The 14117-nt window shown below is 41.7% G+C and overlaps 1 protein-coding gene across 1 annotated transcript in view; it reads left to right on the top strand.

The window, feature by feature from the left end:
- The window catches only part of CEP112 (centrosomal protein 112kDa), a 353141-nt gene that overhangs the window by 75212 nt on the left and 263812 nt on the right, over positions 1–14117 (top strand). The window contains exon 17 of the mRNA XM_015572412.1: positions 5181–5260. Within this exon, the coding sequence (XP_015427898.1) occupies positions 5181–5260 (80 nt within the window). The remainder of the gene's footprint in view (positions 1–5180; positions 5261–14117) is intronic.

The following is a 14117-nucleotide window of genomic DNA, read 5'->3' as shown; positions in this document are numbered from 1 at the left end:
AGGAGCTTACTGTCTAGGAAGAAGACTGTTTCTGTCATTTGGAAAAGTGTATATTTCCACGGACATGTATTGGTCTGAATATGTACTCTTTAAAATTATAATAAATTTTCTTATTGCTGAAGTTTTTTTTCTTGCTGCAGTTTGAATACAACTCAATGCAAGTTCTTAAATGTGCTTTATGTCTACAAAATGGCATCTGAACAGGAGAGGGAAATATTGCTTTCAGTAAAATGTAGAATTTTTCCATTTCTGCTGTTGAGCCATGCAGCTTCATACATATTTTACTTACCAAAAGAAGGCTTGCATTCTGAGAAGACTTGCTCCCCATGTAAAAGGAGCTACATCCTCTGGGTGTGCTTTTTAGTCCATTGTTCATTCTCTGGCCAGATAGCTGGCTTCCCGTCCTTTAAGGAACACCTTCCTGGCTCCTCACTCCAGCCTCCCACTCTGGCTCTTCCTGAGAGATGGTATCTGTGTACCTGTGAGACAGCGCGGGCTGGGCGCCAGGAGAAAGGCACACATGAACTCATTTTAAAAGAATGTGTTTCTATCCCAAACTCCTGTAAGTCCTACTGAGGGCAGTTAGATAGAGAGATAGAGCCAGAGTCTTCCTCCTACTGCCACCTCTGCTCGGTGCCTATCCCACCCGCTAGATGAACTAAAGTTATGGATCAGCCCCTCTGCCTGATGGACACAAACAAGAAACAGCATGAGAGAGCCCAGTTCATCCTTTGCAGTAACCTTCCCACCGTTCTGTTCTCATTCACTGCAGGTAGCAGGCCGAACCCTTGCCATCAGGCGTCCTAGCTACAGCTCCCCCTTTCCACACGGTCTCAACTGGCCTAGCTTTTTAATAACGGGACTAATTAAAGTGCATTAATTGTTTTCAGTGTAAATAAGACATGTTTAGAACAATGGCAGCCTCTAGAAGAAAAATAAGCTTATTTGTGTATCTTGCGTATGTTCCCACATTATTTATATTAGAAGAGAAAATGTTGCTCAGCATGTCCCTCTGTTTTACAATTAATTCCGTAATCTCCCCCTTTTAAATTGACATCTGTTATTCTGTCTTTATTAAACCTGCTGTGATCCCAGCCCTTGAAGATTTGATGTCTTGCACCCCCCTCAGGGAATATCCCTTCTGATGCTCAGAGCTGACATAAATCTTCTGTAGCCCTGGACTGTGTAACTGGAGAGTGAAGTGGGATGTGTAGGGCTTTTGTTTGCTAGACAGTGTTACAGGTGGGACAGGTGTGCGCAGCCAATAACTTTGGGTATAAAACTCCGTTCTGAGTATCTGTGCAGGAGGAGGAAATTCCATCTGAATGACACTATTTCCTCATGCCAATGAGAAAGCAGCACGAGAATCTAGCTTGTCTTTGAGGTGAGAGACACGCATCCGATGCCGTCCCTAATTTAAGCACACACATTATCTCAGGCTCTCTATTGATCTCTGGTGGCTATCCCCTGCTCTTAAGGTCTTTGAACATCAAACAAATAATAGGTAGTAAAACGAAATGTCATTGTTTGATGAAGTGTCCTAATCTGTTAAGTCAGGAAATGGTGAGGCTAAATGATTTTACTAGCAAGGAAACACCTGCCTCTGACAAATAGCCCATTGCTTGTTTTCCAGACAGGCACCAGAGAGAAAGAGATGGTGGTGTTTACCTAAAGCAGTTCATGAGGCAGATGTTAAGCATGGACTTTCCAGAATGTGTTAGAATGGAAATATCTACTTATAATAATTCTGATGTAACTCTCTAACAAGTGAGATATACAGTCTGATGGAGTTCAAAACCACGAAAAATAGTTATTCCAGTGTTTAGTGTGCATATATTCTTCTTTTAACTAGGTTAAAATAATTTAAGATTCTCACAGCTTGACACATAACAAATTGTGTAGTATTTTCTAACTACTACTGGCCTGATTTTCTTTACAAGGACACGTGCCTTGAGTGAAGTGTTTAGAAATGAATTTGTGTAGTCAAATGATTTCTAGAAGCCCTGCAGCCCAGAACCTATTTTTCATGTTGGGGAGTAGAGGTTGGAGCAATGAAAAGGAGCAGTGGAGGGACCCCGCTAGTTGATGTGTGGGGGCAGTCGCCGCTTCGTGCCCTTTGCTGTGCTGTGACGTCTGCCACAGTTCGCCTGTTTCCTTATATGCAGCAGAATACCTTTCTCATATACACAAGTACTCACTTCCTGCTGCCTTAAATTCTTAGGGTGAAAGGGAGTAAAATATCCATTTGGTAAGTGTGTTTATGGCTACTTAAATCTGAAATTATTTAAAACTTAAATTACTTGCCCTAACCAGTTTGGCTCAGTGGATAGAGCGTTGCCCTGCGGACTGAAAGGTCCCAGGTTCGATTCCGATCAAGGGCATGTACCTTAGTTTCGGGCACATTCCCAGTAGGAGGTGTGCAGGAGGTGACTGATGGATGTTTCTCTCTCATCGATGTTTCTGATTCTCTATCCCTCTCTCTTCCTCTCTGTAAAAAATCAATAAAATATGTTTTAAAAAAAACTTAAATTACTTAATACAATCTCATGTTTGAGAATATATGCTGTATCCTTGACTTTGTGGTTTGGTTTTCATTATTTATTAAAATTCATTTTGGATATTAACAATGTATAGTGGGGGAAGGGTTACAAGCAAATTAATTCAAGCCTTATCCTTCACTGCTATCAGTACATTAAAAAGGACAGCATTTGCCCTGGCTGGTTTGGCTCACTGGATAGAACATCCGCCTGGGGACTGAAGAGTCCCAGGTTCGATTCTAGTCAAGGGCATGTACCTTGGTTGCGGGCACATCCCCAGTAGGGGGTGTGCAGGAGGCAGCTGATCTGATGCTTCTCTCTCATCGATGTTTCTAACTCTCTATCCCTCTCCCTTCCTCTGTAAAAAATCAATAAATATATATATTTTTAAAAAGGACAGCATTATCTGTGTTACCCACAACTATCTGAGACCTGGGTAGAAGCTGGAAATTTAACCCAAAATGGCCCTTAAGTATACGATGCGAATATATTCATTTAAGAACAAACAAACAAACAAACAAACACAGAACAGCATTTGTTGGCTATTCTAGTGAGAGCCAGGTGTTGGTTGTGCTGAGTGCTGGGGATATAAAATAAACGAGAAACAGCTTCTGGCTTTAGGGAACCCCAGCTCAGAAGGCTGTGCTTTGACACATGGATGTATGACTCAGAGGGAAGGCTCTCCTCCTTCCGTTCAGATGGGTCCATTCCTGCCATAGAAGCGGTTCTAATAGAAGCATAGATTAGGTCGAGGTGCTTGCATTAGGGCACTGACCACACATCAGGAAGTGGCCGCTGTTCACTGACAGAGATTGAGTGAATTGTGAAGGAAAAAAAGCACTTGCAAGAACTCAGAATTCTTAGCAATTCAGGGGCCATTTTCTGAAAGGACAGACAGTCCATCTAAGGGAATCACTGGATGGGGGCATACTGTGATTTTGGGTAATCATAATGACCTTGAGTTTTCAAGAAAATGTTTGTGTATAGAGTATTTAATCTAAGAAGGTGATAATTTTTTATAGTTGTTGAGCATTTATTATGTTCTCAATGTTGTTCTATGAGCTTTACATGGAGTAACATGAACTCCTCACAATGTCAATATACACCCTGTTGTCCCCATTTCTCGGATGAGGCAGCTGAGGCACAGTGTGCTGAGTAACTTGTGAAGGTGGGGGACAAACTCATGCAGTCTGACTCAGAGCTTGTACTCATAATCACCTTATAATTTTAGATCGAGTTTTCTCAAAAATGATTAATTTTTTGAAGCTTTCACTTAAAGGAGTAAGTCTCAATTATACTTTCATACAGGGTTCTGAGTCCCAGAAAACAATTGAGCAGCCAATACAGGGGAAACCCCTCCTAGCCCAGCACATTGGAGGCACAGTCCAGCATGTAAAGTACCAGTGACTCATCAGAGACTCTGATGGCGGCTCCTTGTTAGTTCCCTGTGTAGTAATGTATTGTTCAGAGGACAGGGAGAAGTAGGCTGTGGGTGTGAAGAAAAACTCCTCCTCAGTAGAAACCCCCAAACCCTCCTGGGGATTTCCTGGGAAGTGGATTTTAACCACAGCTCTGAGGAGGAGACCACACTGGGAGACATAATAGAAGCAAGGTTATGCCCCCTGCAGTTGTCAAGCACCAATCTTAACAGATATACACTTCAAGAATGAGTAGGAGAAAAGCCAAAATGGGTCAAAGAATATAGGGTTTTTGAGTTAACTAGATCTCCATCCAAACTATTATAAATAGCCAACTACAGGTACTTTTGGCTAACACTGATTCAGAGTTTGGGAAGGTGTGGGGTGTGTGTGTGTGTGTGTCTTTTGTTGGTTTGTCATCCCTCTCCTATCCCCTTACCCAGCAGTTGCACGTTCAGCCTCACCTGGGCTGGTGGCAGGTGTGTAGCTGGCTGGCATCTGCACCCCTCTAAGTGATGAGTTTTCTTTCCTGCCAGCTGCTCTGCACCCTCAGTGGCCATGTATGTGGAGCCATGGCTGCTATTTACTCCTCCTGCTCCCTCCAGCTGTACCAGAGTTGCCTTCTCCTATTTCTAGATCCATTTACGTCTGCATCTGCATATGAAGAATTTCCTGTGAAGCAAAATTTTCATTTGTTATTATTACTCATGCTGCCAACCCACCTACTGAAAGGATGCCACATCTAGGAAACAGATACTCATGGTGGGGATTTCCTCCCAAACTCAGTGAATAGTTATAGGAATCGTTCCCAGCAGCAAAGACTGTTTCATCATCACCTGTATGAGTTTGGGAGTAGAGGCACGTTCTTACTTGTGTTCTCCTGAATCGTATGAAATTCCTTTCCTTTGGCTAATATGTAACTGTTTAAAAAATTCAAGTTATTCCTCCCTTTTGGAGTGTTTTACATGTCAGTCTATTTCACAGGAAATCCACATGCAGGGAGACTCAAACAGTTACTAACTTTGATCAGAAAAATGGTGTTGGAAATAGAGTATTAAAGTAATTATATGCTAAATGATTATGGTTAGTCCAATTTCTATTTTGAAATAGCTAAGTCTAACTTTATATGAAAATGGACTTAAGATTGCTGTGTCATTGTTTGTACTTCTCATTTGAGCAAACTTTCCTTGTCTTCTGATACGTGTACCACGTCTTGTCATGGCAGGTTCACGACTTGCAGAGTGAGCTTGATAAAGAAAAAGAAGATACTCAAAAGAAAATCTATAAATTTGAGGAAGCTTTGAAGTGAGTAAAATTGTAATTTATTTAATTTAAAAAATACTCTTAGCCTTACCTGGTTTGACTCAGTGGATAGAGCGTTTGCCTACAGACTGAAGGGTCCCAGGTTCGATTCCGGTCAAGGGCATATGCCTGGGTTGCCAGCTCAATCCCCAGTTGCCAGCTCAATCTTTCATCATTGATGTTTCTGTCTCTCTCTCCCTTCATCTATGAAATCAATAAAAATATATTTTTTAAAAATATGCTTAGTCTAAATTGTGAGCCAAATTAAATAGCTAGCACCTAAACACCATATTTTTATAATAGCCTTGCTGTGATTTAGTTTGAGTCAGTTTCCATCATGAATCTCTATTTTCAGAATTTTATTGCTAGCCAGTAATTTTTTTAAAAAAAGGAGAAATCAGCTGTTTTTAGTGATAGGGATGTAAGAAAATAGAATGTAGTAGTTTTATATGCTTTCTTCTTCTTAAGTGAAAACAGATTTTTAAAAAACAGTAAGACTTAGGTCTTAGAACATGTGGAAATTCCTCTGTAGATTTTGGAGAAATGTGGTAATGCAGTCCCCCAGTCATATCTGAAGATGAACTATGCAGGCATTGTTCAGGAAAGGCTCTGTCTCATGACACCTGCTCAGTAAAAGGTAAACACGCACATTAAAACCTCTGTCTCACTTGTCTTCTCCATTGGTTCACAAGTTGATTAGGCCCGGCTGATCACTAGGCTTTATCTTGCAGTTTTCAGGTGGAAAACATTGATTTGCTCAGTAAGTGTTGCGTTCCCACAACGTCGCAGCAATGCATAGCCCTTCCCAGAGGACCTTGTAGTTGGGTTGGGAAGATATTTAAGAGCTTTGGCAGTTACACTACAGAGTGATAAGAACCTGAATGGGAGACAGGTTCATAGACCCAAGAAAGTGATTTAAGAAGGGAAGCTTACTTGAGTTCAGTGTATCTAGCTAACTCCCAAAGAACCAGCTAATTCCATTTTTCTTGCTTCCAAAAACCTACAAGCAGGAATCACATACAGAAAGGCCAAAAAGAATACCCAGGATCAAACAAACTTAGTATCAGATTCTTTCTGGGAAGATTGCATAGCCATTCCTTCCGCCTCAGTTTTTGTTAAAATGTATTGGCTGAGTTGCTAATAGAACATTTAAAATAATTTGTGTATCATGGCATCATAGGCTATCAATTTTTTTATCAACACAAGACGCATTGCTTATTTGTTCACATCACCACGTGTGAATTAGATAAAATCAGAAGAGCACCATAATATTCATTAAACATTAAGTCAACCATCAAGTTTGAATAATGACAAAACTAGGGATTCCTGCTTTCTTTATAGATGGGATGGCCTTCCTTTATCCCTCATTAATTTATTTTTTCCTCCTTAAAATGTTGATTAACAACTTTTAATAGCAGTAAATGAACAAATACATATTTGTTTAGTACTGACAATGTCTATATGTTGTAGTATCATACTAAAAGAAAGAGAAGGCCTAGAAGGTATATCTCAAGACATGGACTGCTCCTAAAGATGTCAGAGTCTAGATTAGGCATTTGAAATACTTAGGGTACTAGGTTGACTGAGTTGCTAATAGAACAGGTTGAGTTGTTTTCAGTAAGTACCATTGGAATTCAGAAAGTTTTTTTCAGTGGGATATTGGGAGTTTGTGTAAAACAGTGTGGTGCTTTTTAATGTTCACTGATTATGAAAGGACCTTGAAATCTCAATAGTTTTCTATATACAGCATAATCATTTCCTGAGCTAAGTAACACTCTTTATGGCTTTAAAGGTCTTTACCAAAATACCAAATTTTACTTGGAGTTAAAAAAGCAATTTTAGATTTTTAATAAAATTCCCTTGTAGATCTGTTTCTCCCATTCCCTATGTTAGTGATGTCTTCATTTTGACTGAATGTATGATCCTCACAATACAGCACCTGGATAGCAGATGTAATCTGGTCCGAAAGCAGAGTGAGTTATTGTGTGGTCTGAAATTCAAAGTAAACAGCACAAGCTGGCTATTTTCCCAAAGGAAAATATTCTTGGGATGGGGCTTGGGGGCTGCTGCTGCTTTTGAATACAAGAATAGAATTAGACCCAGTTACTCCAGAAATAGTTCCACTTTTCTAAAAGATAGCTATATTATATAGAAATTTACATTGACACACACACACACAAAGAATTATCAGTTTTAGAGTGCGGTGGTATTCATTCATTTAATCATTCTTTCACTCAGCGAGGGTTTATTTGCATGTTGTATGTATAATGGATGATATCAGAGAATAGTTACTAGATCATTGTAATCCTTTGGTGGTGTCATGTAATATTGATTTCCATGTTCCTTGAAGTTCTGAGTTGCTTTCCTCTCCTTTGGAGCAGCAGTTACCTCCTAGGGGTCTTTAATAACTGCCTTTTGGAGAGAAATACCTTCCTTCAGTCCTGCTAGTTACTCTGAGGCTTTCTCAGACCTTCTAGGTTATACTTGCTCCAAGCTTCTTCCTCTTCTTGTAGCAGAATTCTTTGCTCATATGCCGTTTCTTGATCCTGCAACATATCAGGTCAAGTGGTGACAGCCTCTACTTTGTTTTAACAAAAGTGGTGTGAAAGCTCAAGTTTGTGGTTTCTCCCTGGCCCTCAGATTTGGGCCAGCTTTCTGTGGGTTCTCCCTGGCCATCTGCTAGAGCTCACTCTGGCTGCCACCATTGGGAGCATGCACAGGGAGCCCGCCACAGGTTGGGGGTATATGTGGGTAAGATGCAGAGTGCTGGGGTGGCTGTGGCCCGTTGGGGGGATCTGTGGGTAGGGCATTCCCAGCAGCTTGTGGGTGGACTTCTTGATGGAGCCCATGGTGCAGTTAGTAGGATCCGTGTCCCTGCTGTACCCTCCTGAGAATCCTTCCTACCTTTCTCACAGCCTCTTTCGTTACCCTCATTATGCAAATCAGGATCCAGTTCTCTGGATGGGGCAAGAGAGAAATGGGCCTCTTTTGCTCAGCATTTAGGTTTATTAGATATATTGTTACATAACATTGTAGTTTATTAATTCTCACTTATTTTTTTTTAATATATTTTATTGAGTTTTTACAGAGAGGAAAGGAGAGAGATAGAGAGTTAGAAACATCGATGAGAGAGAAACATCGACCAGCTGCCTCCTGCACACTCCCCACTGGGGATGTGCCCGCAACCAAGGTACATGCCCCTGACCGGAATCGAACCTGGGACCCTGCAGTCCGCAGGCCGACGCTCTATCCACTAAGCCAAACCGGTTTCGGCTTAATTCTCACTTATTGAATAGCATTATAAAGTGAATATACCACAGTGTATTTATCCATTCTGCTGCCACTATCCATTTTGGCAGTTTCTAGTTTTGGGATATTATTAACTAGAGGCCTGGTGCATGAATTTGTGCACCAGTGGGGTCCCTCACCTGGCCTGCACCCTCTTGCAATCTGGGACCCCTCGGGGGATGTTGGACTTCCGGTTTCAGCCCAGTCCCCACAGGCCTTGCTGAGGGACCCCACCAGTGCACGAATCCATCCACCAGGCCTCTAGTATGCATATATGATCTTGGTTAATCTCTTCCCGCCCTCCCCGCTTCCCCCTTCCCTCTGAGATTCATCAGTCTGTTCCATGTTTCCATGACTGTGCATTGAGCATTTGCCCCCTGGTGGTCAGTGTGCATCATAGCTACTGGTCGAATGGTTGAACGGTCACTTAGGCTTTTATATATAGTGATAGTATCGCTATGGACATTCTTATTATGTTTCTTTTGTAAACACACATACACATATCTGTTAGATATATATCTGCATCTAATGCTTATGTTGTGCCAAGTATGACACATACGGGGGAAGGCTAGACCTTTAGGTTATTCAGCGGCATTATCAAAGAACCAATTGAAGTGAATGGTAATTCAAGTTGGTTTGGGACTAAAGAGAAGAAGTTACTGGAGGCCTTTCCTCACTTTTACTTCATCCAGGTGTAGTTTTGAACCTCTAGTTCTGAGAACACAATCATTACCATTACATCAACCTTATTTATGTAGGGGGATCTGAGACATAACTGATCTGATTTGTGGACCTGCTGATTGGTGAATGGATAATCATAAACCAGTTGAGAAAGTATTTCAAGTAAAGAAAAAGTATGAAAATTTATTAAGGGCTTCTTTTATTAAAATATATTTTATTGACTTTTTACAGATAGGAAGGGCGAGGGGAGAGAGATAGAGAGTTAGAAACATCGATGAGAGAGAAACATCGATCAGCTGCCTCCTGCACACCCCCTACTGGGGATGTGCCTGCAACCAAGGTATATGCCCCTGACCAGAATTGAACCTGAGACCTTTCAGTCCGCAGGCCAACGCTCTATCCACTGAGCCAAACCGGTTAGGGCAAGGGCTTCTTTTTACATATCCTGGTTTTCTTTTTTATATTGCTCCCTCCACTAAAAATTTCTGTTATTGCCAGCTCTTTTTTATTTTTTGTAAATGTGTAATCATATTTTCATATACCATTGCTTCAATAAGTGCAGTTTCACTTGCACATGGAATTTTTATATATTTTTATTGATTTCAAAGAGGAAGGGAGAGACAGAAACATCAGTGATGAGAGAAAATCATTAATTGACTCTCTCCTGCATGCTCCACATTGGGGATTGAGCCCACAACCCTGACTGGGAATTTAACTGTGACCTCCTAGTTTACGCAACCGCTAAGCCATGCCGACTGGGCTACCCATAGAATACTTAGAAACAAGTTCTTAATGTTTTCTAAGTAATTCAAACTGTTCTTGAATTATATTTTTATTTGACCTGTTCTGAAGCCAACTTTCAATGGTAGTCATACTCAGTGAATGTTCACCATCTGGTTTGTTGAAATCATTATATAAAATTATTTATTTATACAAAAATTAGCAGCGCCTCTTCTTTTGTCTGTCTTTATCTATAGTTTTCTTTAAAATGAGGAAATTCATGTAATAGTTTTGTAGTATTTTTCCAACAAACTGCCATAAGCTTTTGAAAAAGTTTTTTTCTTGCTCAATATTCATAGTATTTTAATCTCCCACTACAGTGGAAAGCAGATTATTTACCCCTAAAGTTATGTTTTTAAAGAAGTTATATTTTTAAACATGAGTGTTAAAAGCTTTCCTATAAGGTTCTTTTAAATTTCCTTCATTTATCTTTGGTTGCTTGTTTGCTGTTATAAATCAACATTTATATCAGTCAGAGCAGGGATTAATCTTCAAATGCGAAGGCCTTAGAGGAAAGATAATAAAACTGCAAAGTTATAACGACAGTGTTTTTGTACTTTTATTTGCTAGAAACTAATCTTAAAAGAAGACGTAAATGGAATGCTAAGCAATATTGTGATAATTCAAAGGTGTGGACTACATTTTGATTAGTTTTTTTTTTTATGGACCATCAAGTACTGCAGACATGTAGATGAGGTTGCCGTCAGAGCAGTAACCTTCCAGTTTACCCAGAGGCATGAATTTTGAATTTGGTAGAAAGGGAAAGCTAGGTTAAGTCAATCTTGTATAGAGGTTTTTAAGTACAGCTGAAATTCTAAATTTAGTCTTGTATAGAGTCAAAATGAGGAGCTTGGTCATTTTGTTTGTAAGGTTGTTGAAAATATCTCAAGGAATTAATAGTGACATGTACTTTAAAATGGAAAAAGATGTGAATGAAGGAGCTATCTAGAGAGAAGCTAAAGGAAACCTGCAAATTTGTAGTTAATCTAAAGATTCTATTCTTAGTAAGTGAATAAAAATACCTTATAGGGTCACCTTGATAAGAAATAAGAAATTTTATTCTGTCTAGAAAACAGATTTGTACATTTAAAAAGTGTTTTTTGTAAGAGTAATTGTAAAACTTGTTACACTACAGTACAAAAGTAGCCTGTAACTTATAATATTTATTAAAGGATATGTGGTGTTGGTTTTAACTGAGAATATATGCATTTACAGACTAATTAGTTGAGTTTATAAATTTTCAGTGTATTTTTCCTATTATTATTATCACTAAAATTAAGACAGATACAATTTATAATGTATCGTTCCATCAAAATATGTCAGATATTCATATCTATACTAATAAAAGCCTACGTGGTTGTCATGCCCTCACGCCGTCATGCCCTCACACGTAACAATCCATCACCAGGAGGTTGCGTGCGCATTGGATGCACATGGGTGGGCGGGGACTTGATGCTGTGTGTGCAGTGCGGAGGTGAGTCACATGGCTCCAAACGGTGACGGGGGGGGCGGGGGGTCTCCCCTCCGCTCCTTCACCAGCAGCAGTGTTAACATGTATTAGTTCACACAAACACTCCATCCATGCTTTTGTTCCGGCCCTCCGGTCCAGTTTAAGAACCCATTGTGGCCCTGGAGTCAAAAAGTTTGCCCACCCCTGTTCCAGCGGCTTGGTGGCAACACTGGGGGCAGGACCCCTGGCTCTGGCCTACCTCTTTGGGGCAATCCATCAAGGACCCCTGGATGGGTAGGCAGGGCCTATCTCTTTGGGGAGATTGATTGTGGGGTTCCCACACTGTGAGAGGGCACAGGCGAGGCTGGGGGAACCCGCGCCCCCCCCTCCGCCCCCGCGTATGCATTTCATTCACCGGGCCTCCATCTAACAATCTAAATAGACTTGGGAGCAAGAAGAAATGTATGAAATCATTTTAGATTTTATATTACTAGAATTAGATTAATTATATCAAAGTAGGATTAAATGTAACCATAAATAAGTAAATTATATTATAGTTGAGTTATTTAGAAGTCTATTATTTGTCATTGCCATTCAAGTTCTAGGCTAATCCAAAAGAGGAATGAGGATACCCTCCCATTGTAGTGGAGGGTTATGTTAAAGGGAACCTGTGCAGAGTGGTTGGAAGGTGGACCTTGTATGCTTGACATTGTCCAGTGAGAAACTTCTTCAGAGTATCTATTCCTAGGACTCAGAAAATAAGCTTCATCAGCAATAAATTTGTATAATCTAACTCTCAATTTGGTATTCATTTTAATAGTAAATTTACTTCTTTTTTTATTGTTTAAAGTATTACTATGTCTCCTTTTTCTCCGATTGACCCCCCCTCCACTCCCATCCCCCGGGACAAGCCCCCACTGCCCCCATGCCCGTGTCCATTGGTTATGCTGATATGCATGCACACAAGTCCTTTGGTTGATCTCTTACCCTCTCCTGCATTGTCTGCCTGCTTTCAGTCATATTTACACAAACATCTATTTCTGACACGGGCTCTAGGTGGGAGTGTTGCTATATTAGTTTCTGGGACCAAATGACCCCTCAGCCCAGTCCCTGGGGCCTCCCTGGGGGTATTCAGAATCCTTGTTTCCCTGCTGAGCTCAAGGTTGGTTGCGGCTGTGGTGCCAGGAGGGGCTGACTCTTCAGGGAAAAAAATGGTGTTTAGGGTTGGAGGGACCAGACTGTCCCAGATCTGGATGCCTGGTCACCTCTTCCTGTTTTGCTCCCCAGCCTCCACAAAACCACCTCCACCTGCATTGCAGCCTTGGTGAGTGTTTGTAATTGGAAGATCCTATGTACTGGGTTTAGTGAGTAAAAGCAAGGAAAATATAAAGACGGAGCAACCGCGCCGCTGCACGTGTGTCTCCCTGGAGGGACCAGACTGTCCCAGATCTGGATGCCTGGTCACCTCTTCCTGTTTTGCTCCCCAGCCTCCACAAAACCACCTCCACCTGCATTGCAGCCTTGGTGAGTGTTTGTAATTGGAAGATCCTATGTACTGGGTTTAGTGAGTAAAAGCAAGGAAAATATAAAGACGGAGCAACAGCGCCGCTGCACGTGTGTCTCCCCTCCCAGCACTGCGCGGCCAGTGCAGAACTTCAGGCCGCCTTTCTGGGTGCAGCCTTCCACGGCTGGGGACTGAGATCTAGAGTCCCCCTCTGCCAGCAGCCCTGTGGGCTCCCTTCCACAGTCAAGTGTTACATGTGTCCCCAAGGGACGCAGACTTGGTGCAGCACAGTGTCCTTCGGATCCTCTAGTCTTGGTTGTGTGTCTCTCTCCAGCCCAGATCCCCGATCCTAATGTTCTCCAGGCAGCCTCTAATCTTTCTGGCCACAGAGTGTCTCATCAATTCTGGGTGGATGTTATTCGATTTAGCTGTTTCTTCTCTCTGCTCCATGAGAAGACGCAGGACATGTCCGCCTATTCAGCCACCATTTTGTCTCCCGCCGGACAAACATTTTAGGAGCTGGTGGCCAGGGAGGCTGGAGTCTTGGTGTTTGTGGGTTCACAGCTGAGGCAGCAGGTCCCTGGCCGGTGTAGCTGTAGGGTCCCAGGTGGTGTCTGAGGGCTCCCCGGTTAGAGGTGAGGCTGGGCTCCCAGTCACAGCTGCTCTCCCCTTCAAGATGGCGCAGCCTCTGTGGCAGAGCAGCTGCCCTGAGAGATTGCAGCGGTAGCAGAGACTTCCCAACTAGGGGAGCTTGGTCCACCAGCCCCCAAAAGTCCTGTGGAATATAACTGTCACACACACACACACACACACACACACACACACACACACCCAATATGTCCACACACTCACACTCTCTCTCTCGCTGACGTCCTATCGGCCGCCAACTTGGATTCCCCTAGATCAGTGGTTCTCAACCTTCCTAATGCCGTGACCCCTTAATACAGTTCCTCATGTTGTGGCGACCCCCAACCATAAAATTATTTTCGTTGCTACTTCATAACTGTAATTTTGCTACTGTTATGAATCATCATGTAAATACCTGATACGCAGGATGTTTTTTCATTGTTACAAATTGAACATAATTAAAGCATAGTGATGAATCACAAAAACAATATGTAATTATATATGTGTTTTCTGATGGTCTTAGGCGACCA

This window comes from Myotis davidii, unplaced genomic scaffold, assembly GCF_000327345.1.
Source record: "Myotis davidii unplaced genomic scaffold, ASM32734v1 scaffold69, whole genome shotgun sequence".
NCBI lineage: Eukaryota > Metazoa > Chordata > Mammalia > Chiroptera > Vespertilionidae > Myotis > Myotis davidii.
This window is presented reverse-complemented; position numbering and strand designations above follow the sequence as displayed.